General features: G+C 30.1%; 2 protein-coding genes across 3 annotated transcripts in view; both read right to left on the bottom strand.

The window, feature by feature from the left end:
- The window catches only part of LOC107438240 (uncharacterized), a 31,437-nt gene extending 30,305 nt beyond the window's left edge, over positions 1-1,132 (bottom strand). Inside the window, exon 1 of the mRNA XM_087162086.1 lies at positions 809-1,132. Within this exon, the coding sequence (XP_087018212.1) occupies positions 809-920 (112 nt within the window). The 5' untranslated portion in view covers positions 921-1,132. The remainder of the gene's footprint in view (positions 1-808) is intronic.
- A 2,792-nt stretch (positions 1,133-3,924) lies between these two features.
- The window catches only part of LOC122271407 (uncharacterized), a 57,228-nt gene continuing 44,111 nt past the window's right edge, over positions 3,925-17,041 (bottom strand). For both annotated transcript variants that reach the window (XM_071179973.2, XM_071179972.2), the window contains exons 8-11: positions 11,095-11,240; positions 9,256-9,433; positions 5,653-5,890; positions 3,925-4,194 (exon numbers count right to left, since the gene is read on the bottom strand). In XM_071179973.2, coding sequence (XP_071036074.2) covers positions 4,047-4,194; positions 5,653-5,890; positions 9,256-9,433; positions 11,095-11,240 — 710 coding nt within the window. In that variant the 3' untranslated portion in view covers positions 3,925-4,046. The remainder of the gene's footprint in view (positions 4,195-5,652; positions 5,891-9,255; positions 9,434-11,094; positions 11,241-17,041) is intronic.

Here is a 17,041-nt window from a genome sequence, read left to right as displayed (position 1 = left end):
AAAGTAGTTGCCAGGAGCCACTACGAACTACTGTTTTTTATTGTATCGCTCTACTTACTACACTACTTTTTTAATAAAGTTGCACACTAAATTACAAACTATAAGAAAAGTAGTTGCCAGGAGCCACTACGAACTACTGTTTTTTATTGTATCGCTCTACTTACTACACTACTTTTTTAATAAAGTTGCACACTAAATTACAAACTATAAGAAAAGTAGTTGCCAGGAACCACTACGAACTACTGTTTTTTATTGTATCGCTCTACTTACTACACTACTTTTTTAATAAAGTTGCACACTAAATTACAAACTATAAGAAAAGTAGTTGCCAGGAGCCACTACGAACTACTGTTTTTTATTGTATCGCTCTACTTACTACACTACTTTTTTAATAAAGTTGCACACTAAATTACAAACTATAAGAAAAGTAGTTGCCAGGAACCACTACGAACTACTGTTTTTTATTGTATCGCTCTACTTACTACACTACTTTTTTAATAAAGTAGCACACTAAATTACAAACTATAAAAAAAAAGTAGTTGCCAGGAGCCACTACGAACTACTGTTTTTTATTGTATCGCTCTACTTACTACACTACTTTTTTTAATAAAGTAGCACACTAAATTACAAACTATGAAAAAAAGTAGTGATTACAATAGTTTCACTATTTGTAGTATGCTACTGCCGACCAGTTGCTTATATTATCTGGTACAGCCTATTACTCAATTGATTCAAAATAAATATTTCACATTTCTCTTGTAAATAATCTTCCTTACTTTACAAAAAAAAAAAGATCGAGTACACTTACCTACTATGTAGTCGTAAGAAAGGCGGAAACTTTGAGAAACTTTAGGGTTATAATCTCCTAATGAAACTATAAAAGGCAAAATCAAGGCAACAGAATACGAAACAAATCCCATATTAAATTTTTAAGCCAAAGATATGCCTTCTGTTTCAAAAATAGACAAACGGAAGCGTTTATATATCCTTTAAGATCATGTTTAAAATTAAACTGAATGATTTTTTACAATTAAACTGAATGATTTTTTAAAATTAAATTGAATGATTTTTACATTATTATAAGCAAGATGAAGTTAGGTTGTTGATCTTTGTGATGTAAGACATCTGAAGCAGCTGGGTAAAGAAATTCTCCACCGTGTACAAACGACCTTGCTGTAAAGTTATGACGATTTCTTTTGTATAATAAATATTTGAAAGAATAGGGTTGGAAGAAATATTGTTAGACAGAAGATATGGGAGAAAAAAAAGTTGTGTATTTTAAATAGATAATATAAAAACATTCAACAGTAAACAACATATTCAACCTTGATGATTGATTTACGCGAATATGGCTACAGAAAAAATCCTGAAAATAATGGAAATTTTTCTTTTATAGTGTGGGGTTTGGTAAATACATTTTTAAATCCACTTATTTATGTATTTCAGCTTTTTTTCAAGAATTTTTCGGTTTTATTATTTTTTAAGTATAAAGTAATATATTTGAAATAAAAAAGCATAAGCATTTGGCAAAAGCGTATGCACACAAAAGCATAAGCATTCACTATTAGAAATTTAGTTTTAGAGCATAATAGAACTAAGAGTGTATTCACACAAAAGAGTATGCATACGCTATTTCAAATTTTAGGACGTAACGAAACAAGAGCGTATTCATATAAAAGCCAAAGCATTCACTATTGGAAATTTTAGGATGCAGTAGACAAAGAATGTATTCACACAAAATAGTATGCATTCACACAAAATAGTACGCATTCACTATTTGAAACATTTGGGCCGTAAAAAATAGCGTATGCATACAAAATTTTATGCATTCACTGTTAGAAGTTTTTGGACATAGTTGAACTAGAGCGTATTAAGGTATAAGAGTATGCCTTCACTATTTGAAAATATATGATGTAATTAAACAAGAGCGTATTTACACAAAAGCATAAGCGTTCACTATTGGAAATTTTAGGATGTAGTAGAACAAGAATGTATTCACACAAAATAGTATGTATTCACACAAAATAGTATGCATTCACTATTTGAAGCATTTGGGCCGTATTAAAAAATAGCGTATGCATACGAAAATTTATGCATTCACTGCTAGAAGTTTTTGGACATAGTGGAACTAGAGCGTATTAACGTATAAGAGTATGCCTTCACTATTTGAAATTATAGGACGTAATTAAACAAGAGCGTATTCACACAAAAGCCTAAGCATTCACTGTTGGAAATTTTAGGACGTAGTAGAACAAGAACGTATTCACAAAAAATAGTATGCATTCACACAAAATAGTATGCATTCACTATTTGAAACATTTGGGCCGTAATAGAAAAAATAGTGTAGGCATACAAAAGTTTATGCATTCACAGTTAGAAGTTTTTGGACATAGTTGAACTAGAGCAGGGGTGGCGAACCTTTACACACCAACGTGCCATTTTTTCTAAAAAAATGTTTAATGAGGTCATAGTCGTGCCGTTAAAAAATTTTGACTTCGTGATTACTGGGGAAATAATAATACTAAATACTATCAACTCAAAACTCTTTATTTACAATAAAAAAGACATAACAACTTAAAGTAACTTCAGTGTGATTTCTATATTTAGATAGATTAGATGACAAATAACTTATATTAGGTTGTAAGATGTTAGTTTAAGCAGGACTGTTAATTTTTTTTGCTAGTTATCTATTGTTCTTATTGTAATAACAATTGTGATCGGTGGCGCGCCCAAAATATTGTATCTCGTGCCATAAATTTCACGCGTGCCAATGGTTCGCCATCCCTGAACTAGAGCGTATTAACGAATAAGAGTATGCCTTCACAATTTGAAATTATAGGGCGTAATTAAACAAGAGCGTATTCACACAAAAGCCTAAGCATTCACTGTTGGAAATTTTAGGACGTAGTAGAACAAGTGCGTATTCTGTCAAAAAACGTAAGCATTCACCATTATATATTTTAAGACGTAGTAGAATGTAGAGCAACTTCACACCATTTGATCCCATTTTAATATGTTGCTAAGTTTAATAGTGTCGTCGAGAAAATTAAACTTTATTACACTTTACCTTTGAATTTGATATTAGCTAAAGAGATTTTAAAGCCAAATTGAATCATTTTAATTACAATTTATAGTTTTTCACATACTGCGATTAAAGATTTTTTATTTTTTTAATTAAACAACCATCTGTATCTGCTAGGTCGGAAAAGGTATAAAATAAGAACCTATTCGTGGTTTGTAATTTATTCATAAATATTTGAGATAATGATTAATTCTAAAATATTACTTTCATTTTTAGACAAATGTAGTAATATATGAGCATTATTATATTAATAATTGCATACTTTTTTACTTAATAAAGAAGCACTTCCTAAATTGTGAAAAAAATACAACACAATTTTAGTTACGTTATATTGAAGCAGCTTTAGAATTACTTTCTGTAAGTTTAATAAAATAAGCTTTTTTAACACTAAAAACACTAATTTACTCTATTCAAAATTTGAAAAAAAATTGTGCTGAAATTAATAGGAAAACTTAAATCTTACTTTCGATAAAGGATATCCTAAAAATGATCATTTTTGTCCTTGGACACTGATATTCAACGCTATTAAATTTTGTCGCTGAACTAAATTTATGGAAAAAAACGAAGTGGTCAGCAGGTTGGTGAAGTTTATACAGTTTTTTACTTTCAGTTTAGCAAACTGGTATATCGGTTAAAAAAATCTTTTAATGCATGCATTTGATTCGCCGAAAAAAAATTTAACAGTTTTTTAAATTTTTTTCCATTCTGATTTTTTAAAATTTCATTACTTTTTCGGACCATAACTAAGGTTATAAGTAGGTAAAAGAACTCAGTCGTTCTAATGACAAAATATTGTTCTTAAAAAATTTATGCGCTGAATTAAACAAGAAAAATGCAAAAACTGAACGAAAATATTTTTATTTTATTGATTACGAAAATTTGTATAACTATTATTTAAATACTAATTTTTTAAATATACATAAATATTTGAAAATCAAAAATTTTCTCCTATGGATTGCTTTAATTAACAAGTGAATCTATCCGGATTGTCTTGTTTAATCATATCAGATGCCTTTTCACCAATCATTATGATTGGAGCGTTAGTATTTCCACCCACAATAACAGGCATGATAGATCCATCAACCACTCGGAGATTTTTGATTCCTTTCACCCTGTTAAAATAAAAAATAAAAATTAAGATACTGTACAATCAAGATATTTATTGTATTGTAACTAATGAAATTAGGAATTTCGTAATCTTAACTATTTATCCACTATTCAGATGAAAATGCAATTACCATGAAACACAATTGGCTAACGAAAAAGAGCCCCTCCTTAAAAAAAGATAAGCATGTTTCTGTCATTTTTTTTCCATCAAAATATTTGAAATAAATTAATATTCTGCATAATGTCCTACATTACACAACTATTGAATTATAAAAACAAATTTTTGCAATTATGCACTAGGCAAATTCACGGTTGAATTTCTGTGATAAAGTCTATCTTTCTTAAATATGTTTGCCTGCATCATAGTACTAACAATTTTTATGTTAGAATGAAGATTATAGATTGAGAAGTTAGTAGGATTATTTTCAACGATTCTCTCTAATGGTCTCGGAGCATGTATCTCTGTGTGTGCTTGTCATCTGTCGTGTGATCTGTGAATGTGGTCCACCCTACAAAATGTTTTCTCTGGCGTTGGAAATGTTATTCGTCTCCGTGACTTAGGTGTAGAGTTACCCACCGAGTAACGTTAAATGAGCAACGCTCCCGACATCTTCCTTGGCGAAGAACGTAATAGTTCAGTGCCAGCCTGAAAATTCTCTTTAATGGTCTCGAGGCATTTATCTCTTTGTGTGTGTGTGCTTGTCTTCCGTCGTGTGATCTGTGAATGTGATCCACCCAACAAAAGGTTTTCTTTGGTGTGGGTATTATTGTTCGTCACCGTGACTTTAGTTCAGAGTTACCCACCGAGTAACGTTAAATGAGCAACACTCCCGACATCTTCCTTGGCGAAGAACGTAATAGTTCAGTGCCAGCCTAAAAATTCTTTCTAATGGTCACGGGACATTTATCTCTCTGTGTGGGTGTGCTTGTCCTCTGTCGTGTGATCTGTGAAAGTGATCCACCTAACAAAAGGTTTTCTTTGGCGTAGGTAATATTGTTCGTCACCGTGACTTTGGTTCAGAGTTACCCACCGAGTAACGCTAAATGAGCAACACTCCCGACGTCTTCCTTGGCGAAGAACGTAATAGTTCTGTACCTGCCTAAAACTTTTTGGGGCAAAAAGTACTTGCTTTTCAATCATTCAAAATTTCCAGCAAAGAAGGTAAGAAAGAGAAAAAAGAAAAAAAAAATTATAAAAGAAAGCTAGGCAATAAAATGAAAAAGTCGTACGTATTTCTGTAAAAAATGTTGCTGTAAATTACAGCACAAATTTGAAAACAATCGGTGAACATTTCTCCAATTTATGAGTCCGACCATCTTGAGATTCGAGAAAAACACTTTTTAAGCTGAACAGTAGTGGATACAGAAACTTAGGCTTCGAGTGTTTCTTTGATTTTTTTTCTGCTGGCAACAAATCTTTCGATAAACAATTTTAAGGGATAAAAAAACACATTTAATCATACCTTAATTGTGGATCCAAAACTGCTGTTCGATCTAGAATGTGACCCATTTTGCACGTGCCTACAGGATGGTAATGTCCATAAGTATATTTCACGGAAAAACATCTTAAATATTCTGTCGAATAGTAAGTACTGTTAGCTTCATACTGTTCGCATCCTGGAAATTTTGTTGTGAACATTTTCGCTCCTAACCTTCTGAAAGCATTGGTCTTTGTAACTAAATCCACGCTAAACTGCATAGCTGCAAAAAAAAAAAAAAAAAGAATTGAGTTTTGAATATGTTTATAACATGCCACTTGAATAATATAACATATTAAATGAAGCCCTCACCAACATAATAAAATGTTGCAAAAAGTTTTATTAAAAAATCGGTATATCAGAGATAAGGTGCTGGGCATTATGCTTCATTTAGCGTTATTACTGACAGATTGGTAAACAATAACATAAATATATTACATTTTATCGTGCGTCTTACAACTGCTAATACCTAAAATGGATGATCTATCGACTTAAGTTCTATTATTGTTAGAATAGTTTTTGGAACTTTTTCTCTTTTATCGCTGTTTTTCGAAACTCCGCCGCCAAGGAAAATAAAAAAAAAACCATAGTTTAAGTGCTTTAAACTCGAAGCAATGTGATGATTTTAAACTACATATGTAATCTTGCCGTGAAAAAATATTTCTGCCTTAGAACAGACAAATAACTTAAATATTTTGCAAGTAATTACACTTTTTTAAAAATCGCCAGTTTGGTGGCACATTTCAAACTAGATTAAAATTATCAAAATCACTGTCTTATTTTTAGTTTTCACAAATTTTTATGAGCCCAAGTAATGCAGCGTTGGAGTAAATATTAAAATATTTAAAAATAAGTCACGAACTGTGACTTTTCTCCATATTAAAGTTTTGTGCCATTTTAAAAATAAAATGAGCGTACAGCGCTGGCTTTAGATAGGTTAAACTTGACCTAACAGGTATGAGTAACAGTTGCAAACTCATAGCAGTTATAGCATGTTCGGATAAACCCCGACTTCTCTATCTTTAAGCAATTTTGTAAACTTTATTTATTTCCCCTTTCCTTTTCATCATGTCTGATACTTAACATCTTCTGATTTCATTACCTTCATTACGCAATGTTGATCTTAAAAGTGACCTCAGTCGGAAAAGACCTTTAATTTGATCTTAACACTTTATCATCGCTACTTCACCGCTAGAACTTTTAATTTCCTCCTACTATAGCATAAACAGAACAAAATATCTTATTGGTCCTTATTTGTTTTTATTAATATGACTTTTCAATAAACAATACTAGATGGCAGCACTTGATTATATGAACATCGCCTATGGAACTATTTAGTTACTTAAATTTTCGTTCGAGGGAGATATTTCATGATCTTTCCACTCTTAGCTTACCGATTCGATCAATTATTTTTCCTATTTTTTATCGATTTATTAACATTTTCAACTAGTTGCAAAACAAAGTACTAAAAGCTGAACTTAAAATCCAAATTTTATAACGTGTTGATCTTTTCTTGAGACTTTAAAGATAAGATGGGTTTTTCTTTCATACAATGAATGTCTCATAAATTGTATTGAGAATAGTGTTGACTTATTTTACATTATTTGCTACATTTATTAGAATATTTAGGAAAGATTTGCTTTCCCTACTAAATTACTGTGCAATGTATTTTTTTTAAATGTAAACTCATTATTTTATTATTTAACAGATGCGTACAAGACAAGATAAGGTGTGACAGCTGATCTTGACTGATGAAGTTAAAATTGTTTGGACTGAAACTCTGTCAGATCTTGACACGCCTCAATACAAAAGTTAAAAGCATATACAACTTCAATTGCGCATAATAATCAAAAATTTTCATTATAAATGTGGTTCATATTTTAATATTTCCATTTGATCTTTAGAAATTAAAAATATAAGCACAAGTATTTTGTAATTCTGTATGTTTTTATGTATAATTTCTATTAGCTTATATGAATATCGATGGAACTTTTCAGTCCCAAACTTAAAATTTTGTGAAAAAGTTTGAAAATAATATTAAATATTTGTCATAATGTATAATAGCCATTACCTACTTGAGGCAGTTTTTAATTTTTTAATTTTTTTTTTATAATTTGGTAAATGAAGAGTTAACTAGGACAAGGTTTTAAAATCATTCTGTCTCCTGACATGGACAAAACCTTTAAATTGTTCATCACTAGGTCAAGACCTTGAAATCAATAGACCTTTAACAAGATAAGATGACCTCAAGTAAATTTTAAACTGTATGAATTGTATGACAATGTGAGAAATCACTCGGTTTTATTGAGAAGGTTATGATTAATCGTAATTTTTACCATGCTATATTTTTAAGATGATAGAGAACTCTTTAAAGTTACAGGTTTATTCTGAAAAATAAATAATCTAATATAATATATAAATAAAAATAAAGAAATAATGAGGGGCGTCAGAACATTGCTCAGCTAGAATTCTTAAATGACACAGGGGAACAAATATTTTGTCGCATTTATACAAATACTTGATCCTATATAATTCGGATGTCGGGATTTCAAATCTGAAAGAAGTTTTGCTTCTAAATCTGCAGATTCTCTTTAATGACATAGTCAGTCTATTTTTTTTTTTTTTTTGAAATATACAAGTTTAGAAACATTACATACAACAGGAGGTCGTGTAATTGTTGCAGCAAATTTAGAGGGAGTAGGAGAACACCATCAGAATTGAAATCGCGCAAAAACCCGGGCCCAGAAATGTTGTCGTACACGGCTAGAGGCACCTCTATATTATGACTTGTTTAGAAGCACACGAAGAAATAGTTCAGCGGTATATAGCCGGTGCAGCGGTACATGACGACATTTTTGGGCATGAGTTCTTATGTAATTTTAATCCTGATGATGTGCTCTAACTCCCCTAGAAGTTAGTCAAAATATTTCTGAGAGAGCCGTATTAGCTCAGAGCATAGAACGTCAGCCTTCCAATGATTTGAACCGGGGTCCAATCCCAGCGATGGCTGGTAGATACGAATTGCTCACCTAGCTCGTATCAACCAGTGTACTGACGTAAAAACATTCTCAATGTTATAGACAGATTATGGGTTAGAGTCCCTTTGTCGTCAGGCTAACCGTGGGAGGTTTTCGTGGTTTTCCTCTCTTTTTATGTAAATGCGAGTTAGTTCCCTCAAGAAGTTCTCCACGAAGGCAAAACTCCCAGTACTTAATCCAGGAGTCCCTTGTTTTCTTTATTGGGTTCAAAATTACAAGGCTACGGAGTTGAACATAATGGTAGACCCGAAAATGGGTTGGCCGTTCAACAACGGTTATAAAATATTTTTGAGATCTTCAATTATATATAAAGTTCTTGAGCTTGTTCATTCGTCAAAGAGTTTAATAAAAATGTCAATCTGAAAAAATAGTAGCGTGGCGAAAGAAACGAATTGCATATTTGAAACCAGCGATACGGAAGTATCTAAAATCTTTTAACATAAATCTCATGCAACAGAAAAATAAATTGTTTCTTAGTATTATCTGCGCGATGCGTAATACTGATACAACTTATTACAAAATATTCTTAAAACCTTTTGATGGTATTTACCTTCTAGTACTCTCTCGAGATCCTCTGGATGGTCGAAAAAGTTTGGATCGATGAGTGGTGCATCCCTGGGATTCTTGGAAGCCAACCTAACCGTTCCTCTACTTTTAGGTCTGAGGTAGCAGGGAAGAAAACCGAATGTATTTTTTCCTTCATAAGGTTTGAAAACTTGGTTATATACCTATCATGGATTAAAATAATGAAAACAAATATATTTATAATATTTAAGTTTGAATAACCTTAAAAATTTACTCGGGTGACCATAAAATGACCGACGAAATTATTAGTAAAAATGGAAGAATGAAATGTACGATTTGCTGCACTATACTTAGAAAAATAGTGCAATTTATCCAGTTTCGAATTACATCAGAAGACATCATTTTCAGGTAGGCAGGTAGTTTCTTTACGTCTAACTAGATTCGTAGCAACGAGCTATTGAGGCTACTGAAACATCCCTGAGGATGATCCGAAGAATACATTCGCAATTTTGATCCTCTGCAGAGGGGATGGCTCCTCCGCTTTGGTAACCCGCCAACCTGCGAGCGAAGTCGAACATTTTACTGTAAAACAATTTAACGTGGACCGATACCGAACACTCTCGGTCTCTGCACTGGCTGATTAAAGTGGTCACCCAGCCGCTTACTGACCGCGGCCACTGGTGTGTGGTATTCTAGTGGGAACCGTTGATCAGTCCACTGCGGGACTTCCAGGAAATGTTGTAAAACAATATTTCCGAAATTACCATCAATTACAGAAACGACAGGTAAATGTTTAACACGATTTATTTTTTTCCAATTTATTTCATTATTTGATGTAAATGGATTTTAATTTAGATAGTAAATAGAGTAAATAGATTTTTCTTTTACTAAACTATTAATAAATAATTTGATGTCAATTACTTCCTACAACATTTATTGTCTATAGTTAATCTATTTAATACTGTTTAATAGCGAATGAAGATAATTATAGGGATGCATCTTCGTCATTGTGCTCAATAAAACTTTTTGAATTACAATGAAAATAGTTTTAACTTTATCAGCTCTCAATTAAAGATTTTTTTTTATTTTATTTTATTTTGCTACTTTAAATCTTTAAGCATGGTTTTGGAAATAAATTAGGTTACGAAAGTTTTATTTAGTTGTATTTTCTGTAAATTCATTCAGAAAAGTGTAAAAATTCTCTACTTTCCTAATTAAACACAAAAGTCAGTAATTAGTTACATAATTTCACTTACCAACTATCTTTTTGACTTCTAAGGGTATCTGTTATTTCGGATTTCTATTTGAACTTTTTTTAATGCAATAAAAAAAAGATGCAGATTTCTTAAAGTGATGAATTTGTATTTCGTTTTAAATTTTCGAATTATAATGATAACTAATCAGTATTTAAGTATTATATATTTTTTCTATTTTAAAACTATTATACATTTCAGTAGATTTAAATAATTATTACTTTTTCTTCGGCCGTTACTTTTGTTTCTTTTCTGAGATTTGAATTTCATTTGGTTTTAATACCAACTTTGAACATCAGAGAGTTTTAGTATTTGTGCTATCATTGTTCAAATTTTTAGTTTGGAATTTTTTAACCAAACAAAGAATTCAACGAAATGCTGGATTAAGCATTGCAATAATCTTGTCTTCGCGGTGGAACTTCTTTGCATTTTCTTTGTAAGAGAAAACCCCGAAGTCGAATAAGTTCGTATAATCTACTTCATCTAATATATAATTTATTCACATAAAGTAAATCATTATTTAAAATAAGTTTCTCCAACGTTTGAAAGTTTCCAATATTTATAATACAAAAACGTCAGATTTAATGACAATATTTTTTAATGTGTCTTACTGCATCTTTTACTGCTTCTTCTGGGTTACTGGCATCAGTGAAACCTAATAGAGGTGCATTCAAATCAGGCCAATCAACACTCGCATTGTTATATTTTGAATTGAACCACGCCATTCCCTCGAGACCGTATAAACTCGTTAAGGGACCTGAAAATATTAAAAAATATAATTAATTTAACCATTTAATAAAAGTTTTTAATTTAATTTGTATCTTAAGTTAAATATATACAGTGTGTGTTAAACACTTCCCTTAATGCGCAGTCGACAAAAAAAATATTGACACACCAATGTCATTTTATGTATTTGCGCAGCGAAAAATTTCAACTTTACTGATTAAACTGTATTGCACTCAGTTTTCTGTAGAAAACATTATCACATATATTATTTATATTATTTTTAAACAAACAAATAAATAATAGGCACAACCGAATTTCATTGTATTCACGAGATAATAATAAAAGCTTGAATTCATTTACTGAAACTAATTCCAAACTTGTTCTTGGACTCGAGTATTAAGTCACGTTCATTATTATCTTGAATTTCTGTATTCATTAAGTCCAAAGAAGTGTGAAATTCCAGGCTCCGTTCGAGAAAAAATAATATGTCTCCGTGAAATAGGATAAAGTTATCAAGATATTGGAAAGCAGGTAAAATTTAGCTTTTCAACATTTTCCTCCACTATTAAAAAAGTGGAAACAACAGGATCCATGAAAAATAAACCCCGATATGGTCACCCCGTTACAGAAATTGACAGGGAAATGAGGCACTTTGCTGAAGTGGCCCTGAAAATTTCACTCAAAGTGCTCAAACTTTAGCCAAAGACTTTACGTCAGCTTCTGGCACATCAGTGGCACCACAATTTAAAAGAAATTTTCTAGATACAGTGAAACCTGCCAAGTTGACCACCCTTGTAAGTTGGGCTCCTGCATAAGTTGACCTCAATTATCAAGAGCGGAATTTTTCCTATATAATATAAACCGTTGTAGCTTGACCACCTGTCTATCTTGTATGTTGACCACTGAAATAAGTCAATTTTGCCTAGGAGTATTATGAAATTCTATTCTAAAACCCTCATAAGTTTACCAGAAAAAAAAAAATTCAGAAAATTTTCTGTCATTTTTGCAATGTATGTTAAAATTTCACTTGCTTGGTGAAATAGTGTAAAAAGCTAATCTAAACTTGACCATCAGGGGAAACTGTAAGGGGTCAGCTTTTGACCATTTCTTTCATCCGTTCATTGAAAACAGGTGTGTTAGTTGAAAAGTTGCTCTTCTAGTTGCAATAGTGAGCATTTGAATAAATGAATGCTCTGAAATATGCGTTGATCCTTTATTTAAGGTCTTTGATCTTTAAGTGCAGTAAATAGATTTTAAAGTGTTCAATAATTTTATTTTGTTAAAGTTTTCAAATTACGTGTTTTCGTGTTCTGATATTTTAAGAAATTATATTTATTAAACACTTCACATGCATAACTAACGGAATAATTTTTAAAAAAAAAATTAGTTAAATATTAGAATTATATGTATCAAGTTGAAGTTTATTCAGGTTTAAACACATTTCTTAACTCTTTAAAGACCAAGTGGCCTGAAGAAGTCCGGACTACTTAACGACCGACTGGGGTCAGTGGGGAACTCTGAAGGGTGAATGGGTAGTAGTGATTGGGAGGGGATGAGCTGCTTGACAGTGATGTATAGGAACTCATCGAAAGTCAAAAGGAAGAGGTGTGCGAACTTCACGCTTTATTCAGAAACACTTCCCCCTGTGGTTTTAGGGAAACACAAAATCCTCTTAATTTGTAACAGATTTGTTTGTTGTTTGAACTGGACCATTTTATTCATTTATTAAAAATTCGGGAATGGCGTTCTTTTGGGAATTTATTTTTGAAATATCAGAGTCCATTAAAACAAATATCTTTTTAATAAAATTGTAATGTGCTTACTGTTGACTACCAAACGTTAATTTTTTGTATAATTACAAATACACTATCATAAATACCGAAATTACTGAAAAAAATTTGAATAAAGCCAACATTGTATAATGCTTTCTGTTAATCACTGATATTTTAATGATAATGTTATCATTAAAATAGTATCATTAAAATATCATTAAACCCGTTTATGGAAATTTTGATCCCTGAATAAAATAAAAAAAGGTTACTATTTTTATCATTTAATAAACTTTTTATAGGTATTTTTTTATCAAATATTTTATTTATTTCCATTTTGTTCTCCATTAACCTGTTTGGTATTTTTCAGTAATCAATTTTATTACAGTGTGCTTTTCATTAGTGAATGTTAGACGATAGATAAAATAATTTAAAATACATTAAATTAATAATATATCTTTTAAACTTGAGCTAGTGCAGATATTTTAGACTTTGTTTTACTTCAACAAAAAAATTTTTAAATCTTAAAATTCTTATTAAAATTTCTATTTAATGCTTAATTAAAGAAAACTAAATTCCATTATATCTAAATTTATGATTATACATAATTTTAAATACTATACAAATATTTAAAAAAAAATAATCCAGCTTTTTTTTTCTAAATTTTTTTACATTGTATTATATAATTTCGGTATAGTAATTTCGTTCTTTTTGGTATTAATTTCCTATCAATTAATATATAAATTATCTTTAAGGATAATAAGTTATATAAAATTATTGTTTAAAGGAAATTGCTTTCACACATAAAGGATTTTTATAAATGTCATCTCACTTATATGTAAGCAGTTTTGATAATGCAGTTTTTGTATATAAGTAATTCAATAGGTATAGTCAAACAATGTCGCAGATCTTTCTGAATGAAATGGTTTTTCTGATTTCACCTGTAAGGTTTTTAGGTAATTGTTATGAAATAGCTTATTAAATTTGAATACATTTTCTTTACGCAGCAAGTTATATATTCTAATTGTAAACCAGAGCTTTTTAATCATTATTTACTTTTTCACTGCAATTACAATTTCCAAATCAGCTTAAAATTAAGTTTATTGTTTTGTTTATTGTTTTAATTTGGTCCTTTATAGCAAAACATGACTAATGCAAAGTTATTAAATGACATTGCTGATATGAATTTAATTTAATTGAATAATCTTATAGTAAGTCTTATAATAAATAAATAAATTTGTATAAAATAAATTTGTGTCCTGCATCAGATAGCAGCAAAAAACATCCCGATTAAAAATTTATCTTCAAGTCACGATACATAATAGTATCTGTTATCTGGATTTTTTTAATGGTGTAATTTTAATTGCTATTCACTAATTTAAATACTTAAGTCAGTTTGCTAGATACATTAGTTGACTTAAAAATTGAGCAAATTACATTAACTATTTTAATAATTATAATAATAATAATATATATATATATATACAGGGGAAAATGTCAAAATGAATAGATTTATAAGAGAAAAGTTTTATAGTGAACCTTTTAAATCATTTGTTGCTAAAAACGAGTTTAAATGCAACAAATTGAAGATTTCAAAAAAAAAAAAAAAAAAAATCATCAGTCAGTACAATTGCTGAAAGCGATTTTCCTTGATCACCGTACGGGGAAAGGATAGTAAATCCAGTTCTTTTGTGACAAAGCCGAAAAGGGAAGCTAATAGGTAGGCATTGACAATAGCAACTTATCTTCTTTGAAAAATACTTGGAATCTATTTCCATTCACTAAACGCTGCAACTATTTGCTGTACCATTTGGTAGTACTCTCATATGATTAGTAGGTAAAGTCTGTAAATGAGTGCAGGTGGTTAAATAGAATTGACAATACGCTCATTTGTAATGCTAAATCTAACCCCATCAATAGTTTATTCAAATAAATAAATTATTTAATTTAATAGTAATTTTAAAAGTTAATCTCTATTTAAAGAAAATAAAAATTAACCCACCAGCTAAAAAGAACCATACCTTATTTTAAACGTTAATTTTCGAGTTTGATTTGATACTCTTCTGAAAGCAGTATTATTATTGAATTCTAAGAACAGTATTATTATTGCTGAATTAATAGATATTTATTTGCTTATAAAAGGAATTTTTTTATAAAAGAAAAGTTTATAAAGGAAGTTTTGTAGCTACATATGAATTTCATACTATAAAGAACTGTTTAAGTATTATTTTTTTTTTTCTTGTTTTAATATGTTTCAGACATTTTATGTTGAGCAAAATATAGCTTTGAAGGTGTAGCATATTTATTGATAAAACTAGACATCATTCAAAATAATTCAGACTGGTTCAGATTCATATATTTCATTTATATGCATTTCAAAGAAAATATTTTATCCATACTATTAAATAATACCAAAGATACCATCTATTAATTTCTAAGAGAAATCTAGGCTTCTTAATTATTTAAAAATATATATATTTTTACCCCTTTGATGAGTATGATATAAAGAGAAATAGGTAACATACTTCCATTTTCATTACGCGAAACGGATAAACTTCTAAATTAATATAAATGGAGGAACTCATTCTTTTTTAAATTAAATGCATATATTAAAATAATTGTGAAAAGAAATTTTTCTATTTAAGTAAATTTTTTTGTCTAACAATATTATTTGCTTCCGCTGCAGGCTTAATTTGCTTGATCAATGAATTAAAATATTTCATTTAAATAGTACTAACTCTGTATAGAATGACACAAAAATCTGTAATTAATAAAAAAAATTAATTTGAAAAGTAATCCAACTTTTTTAGTTAATTTCTTACTATTTCAAACAATCGATAAAAATTTAAATTACTACACAATATTTGGTTAACGTTACAATATTCCTCATTCAAAATTGCTGTCATAATCTCATTAGCTCTAATAATACGATGTAGAGTCGTTGTGGCCCAGGTTACAGATCATTCGCCTTCCAATGAGGTATACCAAGTTCGAATTCTATAGCGATGGCTAGTCGACGCGAATTTCGCATCCGGCTCGCATTGACCACAGTGCTGATAACCACAGTGGTAAACGGATCATGACTTAGAGTCCCCCGCAATCAGGCTAACCTTAGGATGTTTTCGCGGTTTCCCTTACCATGTGACGCACATAGGGATCAGTTCCCTTCAAATAGTTCTCCACAAAGGCAAACTTGATCCAGGAGTTCCCTTGTCTTCTGGATTGGATATAAAATTGTAAGGCCGGAGCTGAACATTACTTGTCGTAAGCCCAAAATTTGTCGGCTGTTCAACGACGGTAAGAAAATAACATGATGTGCAAGTTAAAATATTAAATTTAAATAAAAAACTTATGGGGAAAGTACTGAATGCAAAATCTTTGTGCTAATATTTGTTTTAAATTATTTGTAAATGAAATTTGTTAATTACCTTTATTAAATATTGAACTATGGAAGTAAATATTAAAGTTTCATTAAAAAATACTTAAAACTAGTGACTAACTTAACTTGTAAATTTTTTCTCGTTTATAGTTTTGCTTAGTTATTTTATACTATTTTCTTAATTTTGTTTACACTATGGTGCTAAAAGATAATTGCATTTAAATAATTGAATATTACACGTTGAAACGAGGAGATTTTGAGTTGAATTTAATGCAGGGTTTACTGACACAAGTTCAGAGAAAAGATATGCTGCGCCTAACAAACGGTTTTAAAACAAATCAAAAGGTAAAATGCACGCTACAAATTTCTCTAACTAAAATGCATAGTAATTGATATAATAGTATAATACAAAATAGGTGCATCAAGAAGATTTCGAAAAATTTATTTACTATGAAATATCAAAATTTGTAAACAAAATCAATTTCATAGGAATTTATATAGTTCTTAAAAACTGGAAGAAAATTTAGTCAATAATTATTTTTGTAAGTCATTATATAACACATTTGCTAAATAATCAAGGATAGATTATCTTTGCATAGCACTCAATAATTAGGACTTAAGTTGGTGGGTTACTAAGGCTTCCTTTGTCCCTCTCAAAGAAACGCTTTCAGCTAAACAGGTTCA

Source organism: Parasteatoda tepidariorum, chromosome 1 (assembly GCF_982258835.1).
Source record: "Parasteatoda tepidariorum strain Cologne lab strain chromosome 1, Ptep-v5.0, whole genome shotgun sequence".
In the NCBI taxonomy this organism is placed as follows: Eukaryota; Metazoa; Arthropoda; class Arachnida; order Araneae; family Theridiidae; genus Parasteatoda; species Parasteatoda tepidariorum.
The sequence above is the reverse complement of the archived record's forward strand: the minus strand, read 5'-3'. Positions and strand labels throughout refer to the sequence as shown.